General features: G+C 49.3%; 1 protein-coding gene across 1 annotated transcript in view; it reads right to left on the reverse strand.

Annotated features, from left to right (window-relative positions):
• Positions 1-473: 473 nt before the first annotated feature.
• Positions 474-9097, reverse strand: part of LOC121681893 (ephrin type-A receptor 4a-like) — a 39481-nt gene continuing 30857 nt past the window's right edge. Inside the window, 7 exon segments of the mRNA XM_042062200.1 lie at positions 474-995; positions 1481-2731; positions 3164-3322; positions 3477-3670; positions 4026-4202; positions 4994-5203; positions 5324-5381. Coding sequence (XP_041918134.1) covers positions 2617-2731; positions 3164-3322; positions 3477-3670; positions 4026-4202; positions 4994-5203; positions 5324-5381 — 913 coding nt within the window. The 3' untranslated portion in view covers positions 474-995; positions 1481-2616.

The raw sequence follows: 9097 nt of genomic DNA on the forward strand, positions 1-9097 counted from the left end.
ATGACGGCATCATGGAAACACAGTCAGAGGTCCCAGACTTTTTCATATGTGCAAGCGTCACAAAGATGTGAGGACAAAAAAATAAAAAAAATAAACAAAAACAAAACAAACCCAAAAATCCCTCATGATCTGGTACACATATTCATCACAGGACGGACTGCGTTGGTGACATAATGAGAGTGATGGTAAAAATCAAGTCTCAAATGTTCATATCCCTTTCTTTAGGTGTGAAAACATTCCTGTAGTCTATTGTAGATACAAACACATGTGCCTCTTTTCCGTAGTTCTCCCCAAGTCCTGGGGCAGCAAACAGTAGTGTAGCTCCATCACTGTTTCCACGGCTTCCCATAGTTTTTGACTTCAGGGATGACTCAAAAGGTCTCTAGATTTACAGCTGAGTCTCCCATAATCCTTTGAAAAACACAGCACACACAGCAGAGGCTTAGCAAACAGCATTCAGCGCCAGGTGTCTCGCTTTACACAAGCAGCGAGCGGCCGCGGCGTCAAGCGATCGGCGGGTTAGTCTCTGCACGTGTCCTACGTGCCTTCTTTTGAGTTTGCCTACTCCTTTAATTCCCTTCTTCTTCTCTTCCTTGAAATGTGTCTTTTTTTATTTTTGCAAACAGTCTGTCATCTGTCAGATAGACGAAAGCTCACAATGGGGCTGCGGCAGAATTTTTTAAGAAGACATTCTGTCACGAGCATACACAAACACATCGTGCAGCTGGGAAAAGCTGAGAAGACGCGGTGGTGTGTGTGTGTGTGTGTGTGTGTGTGTGGGGGGGGGGGGGTAGATTGGGGGCGGGAGGGTGCGGAGGCTAGCTTGGCAGAAATCTGGAATCTCAGGGTGTGCAGTAAGTCCTGGTGGGGTTGGAGAGAGTCACAGACAGTGAGGGGGAGTTGGTATCCAGGTGGGTCACACGGATTACTGGACAGATGATGGCACAGGAGCAAAACTGTTGCCATGCTGGACGTCCACAGAGACAGCACTGCAGCTGAGAGAGAGAAGAAGAAGAAGAAGAAGAAGAAGAAGAAGAAGAAGAAGAAGAAGAGGATGAGACACTGGCCCTCTGGACAAGCTCACAGTCCTACCCACACGAGCTAGGATGCTTATCTCACACTAACATGCACTGAACTTTAATGTTCTCCTTTCTCCATGCGCGCTTGCTAGAGTATATATACTCTGTGACTGACGGAGACAAAGGTCTATTGTTTGGTTCTGCTTGGCATTTGAGGGGAACACAGTATGTGCAGCGCGCGCCATGTGGTCGCATTCTAGCGTTCAGCTCATCCATTTAAACATCACTGTGGCCTGCCAACATCCGTTGGGGCCGGTGGGCCAGAGAGCTAGCGCTCGTGGTTGCGTAGTCCTTTTTGCGTCTTAATAATGGGATAAATATCTACGGGGCATAAGCTGTAAATGGAAACACCCCGTCATAAAGAGAGCAGGGTCAGTGGCTGCTTCCATTGGGGGGCTTACCTTAGCTCAGCCAGCTGGCCCCCATGCGCTTCCACGGAGACAGGGGGGGGGGGGCAGGGACAGGGGGCGGCCCATGTTGACTTTACAGCCCGCCAGCAGCCTCCAGTAAGGAAGACTCCAGGGAGGGAAGCAGAAGGGGAAAAGAGAAAAGAAAAAGAGGGCGAGGGAGAGAGAGAGAGAGAAATACAAAAGCGAGGGATCAAGGGGGAGCCACAGAGAGGTGGAGGAGGTGAAAGAGAAAGAGAGAGAGAGAGAGAGAGAGAGAGAGAGAGAGAGAGAGAGAGAGAGAGAGAGAGAGAGAGAGAGAGAGAGAGAGAGAGAGAGAGATGCAAAGTGGAGCGAGGTTTTCTAATCCAACTGGTGCACACAGATTGTCGGCCAAGTGGAACCCGGTGGTGTATTGCGGAGTGGAGACAGATATTCCATTTCAAAGGGGTGGGGGTGAGATGGGTGTCTGGAGGTGGAGGTGGGGTGGGGTGGGCTGGTCTGGAGAACGTCCAGCGCTGGACGAGAGACCAGAGAGGCGCTTCACTCGGCACAGAAACCGACCGCAGATAAATGCCTCCCCACAGCATGAGAGCACTGCCGAGCCAAGAAAAAGGGAGAGGAAAAAAAAATCTCAAAAAAGAGAGAAAAAAGAAAATCGTTACATCTCTGAGGCCGCCATTTTCTCCACCGTTGTTAACTGCCAGGTGGACCGACTCTGCTCAAAAGTCTTAAAATGGCAGAAAAAAAAATCCCAAGGGACTATTTGTACATTTATACACTGATACATACATTTAAAAAAGCAAACAAAGTCGAGAAGAGAAACACCCTTTTAAGATCCACTGAAATGCAGAAGGCACAGCAGTTTAGCCTTCCAGAAGTCATTTTCCAGTCTGTCAATGTGAATCTCAAGCTTCCATTGGCTAAAGGGCATGGAGGGCGCTGTGTGAAAAAAAGTGCTCAATAGCTCTCATCCTCCAGTCTCTTCTGCTGCGTAATTTGCCATCGTCTTCTTTTTATGTTCAAAATTGTATTTAATTTAAAGTGCATGGATGAGGTAAATGGATTTCCAACAAAAAAGTTCAAAACCAACACATAAAAAAACAAACCAAAAAATTATGTTTTGAAATTGTTATCCATTTATGTTGGTCTCAAACGGGAACCATTCTGTCTTGTATCTGTTGCATTTGGGACAGCATTCCTTGTGCACTGGTGAGGATCTTGTCTTGATGTGCTGCAGAGGAAATCCCTATTCTAGCCATGTCCCTGTAAATGAAAAAAAGACAAGAGACCAAGGATCAACAAAAAGAGTCCTCTGGGTCAACCAATCGGTCCATTTCACCAGACATGTCCTCACTCTTACTTTGTAAATCTACAACACTTCAGAAAGAATTCAGAGTCAACGTTTCATTAAATATTTTGAGAGAAAACCTGTTGCATCTCTGTTATAGTATAAGATATGCAGGATAAAGCTTTAAACTGGGTCTAATATTTCACACAAAATATACTCTGAATATATAAGAATACATTAGAGATCACAGAATAACACACAGGCTCTTATGTAGTCACAGTAGGCCGGTCTGTTTTCTCCTGACAACACGGGTGACTCAGCTGTCAGTGAGGCCGGTGTGTGTCTGTGTGTGTGTGTGTGTGTGTGTGTGTGTGTGTGTGTGTGTGTGTGTGTGTGATGACACTCACTCCTGAGTCAGGTGCACCACAGCCTCTGGGGTGGTATAGCCGGCGGCGGTGAAGTTGTCGCGGTAACGCTCCATGTTGATGGCGGCCAGCCAGTCGGCCACTGAGCCCAGCGTGGAGGAGAACTCAGGACTGCTGGGCTCCAACAGAGCCGTGTTGGGCCTGACACCAGAGACAGAGACACACAGAGAAAATTTTATTTTAGCATCTACTTTATTTTGTGAGAAAAGCACGTTATAAAAAAGCTCTACTCTAGTATTTTTTAAATAAATGTGCAGGATTATATATACATACACACACAGACACACACACATACCTGTGGGTCTCTCCTCCAGTCCTCTTCAGGCTACTGGGGTTGCGGATGAGCTTGTCCAGCATATTGACGATCTGGCTGAACTTGGGCCTCTCGGCGCGCTCCTTCTGCCAGCAGTCCAGCATGAGCTGGTGCAGAGACACTGGGCAGTCCATGGGTGGCGGCAGCCTGTAGCCCTCTTCTATGGCCTTTATCACCTGAGACAGAGAGATGGACAGAGAGAGGGAGGAGAATCAGTAACTGAGTCATTGAGCCAGCTGATTAGCTGATTTATCTGCTTTGCATGTAAAAAAAATCTGTTTTTATTTTGGGTTCAGAGGGTTGTTTGACTCTTGTTCTTCTATGTGTCTTTTCCCTGGTTCAATTAGCACAGTTCTCTGTGGTTGTTTTGATGTTTCTTTTGTTGTTGTTAGGGCAATTGTTGATTTACTCAATACTGCTGGCTAGCTATATAATGAGCCTTTTATGAAGAACATTTGCCTGCCTGTAAAACCCTGGAAAAATAATAAATGTATAAGCAACTTTTTTTTTCGCTTCAAAATAAGCACTTACGTCCTGGTTACTCATGTCCCAATATGGCCGCTCCCCATACGACATCACTTCCCACATAACAATGCCGTAGCTCCAAACGTCGCTCGCCGAAGTGAACTTCCTGTATGTGATGGCCTCTGGTGCTGTCCAGCGAATGGGGATCTTTCCTCCCTGCGATTGATAGGTTCCCGTTATTTCCTTTCAAGAGACACAGCAGACACACACACACACCGGGGGTTAATCATCCACACGGGGCATACACACACAGACACACACAAGCAGGGATGAACTTGCACTGAGGTTAGTCTTTCGCTCGCAAGACATTACAGGCCAAGATACAAACAAACACATGGCAACATTCATCATAAGGGTTTGCATGCTCACACACCTACACACCCACACAGAGACAGGTTTGTCCTCACACATACACTTACACACTTACACACACCAGCGCGCGCACTCACACACACACACACAAACACACACACATACACACACAAAATCACACACACACATACACACACACGTGCACACACTCTCACACACGCGTGCGCACACACACACACACACACACACACACACACACAGAGTGTATGCGTTTCCTGGAAGAGAGGTCCAAACGCTGGTCTGTTATTGTTAGTCATTAGGCGCATGGTGTGCGCACACAAAACCCCCAAGCACAGCGGCTTCCAGCTGACAAGTTCTTTGCGAGTGAGTCAGGCTCACAGAGCACAGCCAGAAACAGCAAACAGAACCTGTGGTCTGGGCCCCGTCCCAGAGTCTCAGAGAGAGAGGGAGAGAGAGAGAGAGAGAGAGAGAGAGAGAGAGAGAGAGAGAGAGAGAGAGAGAGAGAGAGAGAGAGAGAGAGAGAAAACAAAAGGGACACAGACACAGTGAGAGTGAGCGAGAGAAAAGAGAGAGGGGGACAGAGAAAGAAAGGAGTGAGAGATGGAGAGAGTGTAAAACAGGCAGAGGAAGAGAGGACTCACCCGTGTGGTGTAGGCCGCCTCTGGGTCCTCCTCCAGCACGCGGGACATGCCGAAGTCGGACACCTTGCAGACCAGGTTGCTGTTGACCAGGATGTTGCGGGCGGCCAGGTCGCGGTGCACGTAGCTCATATCGGACAGGTACTTCATGCCCGAGGCGATGCCACGCAGGATGCCCACCAGCTGGATGACGGTGAAGCGCCCATCGTTCTTCTGTTGGAGGCCGACAGGACAGAGGTTAGCCAGCGCCAGGTGTTAGCGTTCAGCTGTAGCCCAGGGGACTGAGCTGGGTGTGTTTTAGCCATTAGCCCCGTTAGCAAGGAGTCAACTCACCCGCAGGAAGGCGTCCAGGGATCCGTTCTCCATGTACTCTGTGATGATCATCACCCGGCTTGCCTGCAGGGGGGAGGAGTGAGGTAAAGCCACTTTAGAGAAAAAAATAGTCCAAAAAAAAACTTGGAATGTGTCATTTCTTTCTTTTTTGGAGGCGGGGGGAGGGGGAGGGGGGGGGGTCTGTCAGTAAGACACAGAAGGAATGCATCCGTCATTCCACCTCTAAATCAACTCGCGCTGACAGATCTCTGTGTATGTGTGTGTGTGTGTGTGTGTGTGTGTGTGTGTGCATAACCAAGATGCAGGAAATGCTTGTTAACTGAACTGCGTGGGAGACGGAGGCATGCTTAATCACTATGGACTTCATACCCTGCCATATCTCTCAGCTGCAAATGATGAATTATGACTGACCAACTTATGACTGTCCTGAGTAGTCTCACACGTGAACAATCACACAGTGACCTCCTTTGCCTGTATTCAGACATGATTGACAGAGGAGGTCATGACCGTCCATGACCGTCCACAGATATTTGAGAGGGGTGGGGAGAGCTGCGGTCAGCAGCTGCGGTCAGGTGCCCTTGATCTGGCCTGGATCTGGCCCAGGTCCGCTGGCTGCTTTCTGGGGAGAGGTCTTACTGGTCAGTCTCTTCCTAACCTCCCCCATCTCTCATTTTTATATTTCTCATCCCTCTCTCTCCTCTCCTCCCAGCCCATTTGGCGACTGCACGAGGATCATTCAAACGTCTGGCTGGAGGAATCCATGTTTTTTATTTTCTCTCTCTCGGCTACCCACAGTGGTCATAAATCCTTGCTACGGTGATTTGCGCTTGTCTGTGTGTGCATTGGGAGGAGCAGCGGAGTCAGAGTGGAGCAAATTATCGGTTTTCCTTCTCATCCCTTTCCCGTCTTTAGTGGCCAGCGTGTTGGGGATGAGAGCGGGAGAGAGCCAGAGAGGAGGGGGAGTGGGGAGTTGGGTCTGGTCAGCCCTCTACAGAGGCTCCTAGGCACTCAGTGAGGGGATGCGAAGGGTGGCTGGGTTCACCTCGCTGCTCATAACCCCTACACTTTCCCCATCCAGTTTGAAAATCCTTTCTCTCTCTCTCTCTCTCTCTCTCTCTCTCTCTCTCTCTCTATCTCTCTCTCGCTCGCTGTCTCTCACTGGCACCTTCTCTTTTCTCACACTCGGCCCCTTCTCTTTCTGTCCTCCAGCTCATTAGTATGTGTGTGTGTGTGTGTGTGTGTATGTGTGTGTGAGTGTGTGTTATGAGATAGTATATGTGCATGTGTTTGTTGTGAAAGGGAGTGAGTGTGTGTGTGTGTGTGTGTGTGTGTGTGTGTGTGTGTGTGTGTGTGTGTGTGTTTGTTTTGTTTACTGAATGCATCCACTGCTCTGGGCTATCAAGGCCTGCATTCCGGAATTACCTGCCAGTCACCACGGAGACAAGTCGGCACTATGGTAACGCTCACCCATTTGGAAGTAGGAGGAGGAGTGAAGTTCGGAGTTTTACAATAGCGCACAATGTGACACACACACACACACACACACACACCCACACACACACACACACACACACACACACACACACACACCCACACACACTAACACACACATACACACACACACACTAACACACACATACACACACACACTAACACACACATACACACACACACACACACACACACACACACACACACACACACACACACACACACACACAAACCTCCTCTACCTCCAAGGAATGGTACTAATTCTGAAGCAGTGGCTTCATTATGCAAATGCGATCTCCCATTTAGCTGCCGTGTATCAAAGACAGTGCCCACGTCGCCCAGCGGTGACGCAGTGCCCCTCGGCTCCTCCTGAGGCGGGCACAACCACGGCGGCTGGCATCCTCTGCCTGGCACACTCTCTCTCTCTCTCCACTCTCTCACCCCATCCTTCTCTTTCTCACTCTCTCAGTCCATCCCTCTCTCTCGCTCTCTCTCTCCATCCCTTTCTCTCTGTGTGTGTGCCGGTGGCTCGGGGCGTTTTGTCTTTATTTATTTAGGACACTTTCAACATCATTAGGAATTGAACACCTTTAATTGGCCATGCTGGAGACAGAGACGGGAGGGGAGACGGGAGACGACGGCCATTGTGCGTTTACAAAGACAACTACACTCAAGACTCTTCCCCAGCAAAAGCGCTTATGAGAGGAGAGAGAGAGAGAGAGAGAGAGAGAGAGAGAGAGAGAGAGAGAGAGAGGGGGAGAGGGAGGGAGAGGGAGAGAGGGAGAGAGACGGTGTGTGAGAGAGAGAGAGGGGGGGTGACACCACTAGTAATAAAAACAACCTGGAGCTGAGGAGTGAGAGCATGCCCACTACGTGGAGATGTGCTAGGAGGTGTTGACTGATGCACACACCTCCTCTGTTCTGAGAGAGAGAGAGAGGGAGAGAGAGAGAGAGAGAGAGGGGGAGACACACCTCCTCTGTTCTCTCTGTTTTCACTCACTTCTTATTCTTTTCATTTTCTCTTCTCTGCTCCTTTCTTTCTTCACCCCCCTTGTTTTTCTTTTGTTTCCTTCCCATCTGCCGACACTGTCCGAGCTCATACATCATTCCGGCCCAGGGTTGGTGTGTGTGTGTGTGTGTGTGTGTGTGTGTGCGTGTGCGTGTGCGTGTGCGTGTGTGTGTGTGTTGATGCCAAGGCTGTCCACGGCCATTCAGGCAGCCAATGGGCTGTCCACATGTTCACTTTGACTCTGTTCTGGTTTCTCACAAGACGTTGGCCCCACCAACCCCCTGCCACACCACCTCATCTCTCCCTCCACTTGACTGTCTCCCTTTCTCATGCAGACAGAAACACATGCACACACACACACAGCCACACACACACACAGCCATTCTTCTCTCATCTCTAAGCTGTCTTCTCTCTGCACTGCTGCTGACAGTGAGTGAGCCATCATGGAGAGAGAGAGTGAGAGAGAGAAAGAGTGAGAGGCGTTGAGAGGGAAAGAGAGAGAGTGGACGAAAGGGATACAAGAGGGAGAGAAAGGAAGGGAGGAAAATAGATGGACAGAGAGAAGAGGTGATGACTCTTGTACTTGCTCAGGTTGACAGGGAGAGAGAGAGAGAGAGAGAGAGAGAGAGAGAGAGAGAGGAGAGAGAGAGAGAGAGAGAGAGAGAGAGAGAGAAAGAGGAAAGAGAGAGAGAGGAGGGAGGGGGCGAGTGAGGTGCTGATTTCTCAGGTCAGCTGGAGAGAGGGGGCTGTCTGCTGCAGTTGCTGTTGAGTGTAACTATGCTTCCAGATCAGGAGAAATAGAGTAGAGGAAGTCACCAGCACTGCACACACGCACAAACACGCACACACGCACAAACACACAAACACGCACAAATCACTCACTCACTCACTCACTCACTCACTCACTCACTTAATGTATTTACATAATGCATTTATTTCCGTTGTTCTTTAATTTCATCTAGAAATGAATTAAGTGGCAAGAGTCTCTCGGTCGATGAGAAGGGAAATTAAAAAGTCTTGATGTCACATCTGCCAACCTGCCAAGTCTCCCCCTTGCCAAGACACCCCCCCCCCCCCCCCACCCGGCAAACAGGGGTTTGATCTTCATCAGCTCTGAATGGGGCCCAGCGTCATCTTTCTCCCGTGTGCCAAGACAATTTATGTGCAGCAGAATGCTGAGAGAGGGGGGTCGATGAGAATTTAAAACCCTTTGGGGAGAGGCTTGATGGGCCGTGCCGAGCGCTTTAATCTTAAACTAAAACAACAGTCTGCGC

This window comes from Alosa sapidissima, chromosome 1 (genome assembly GCF_018492685.1).
Source record: "Alosa sapidissima isolate fAloSap1 chromosome 1, fAloSap1.pri, whole genome shotgun sequence".
Classification (NCBI taxonomy): domain Eukaryota; kingdom Metazoa; phylum Chordata; class Actinopteri; order Clupeiformes; family Clupeidae; genus Alosa; species Alosa sapidissima.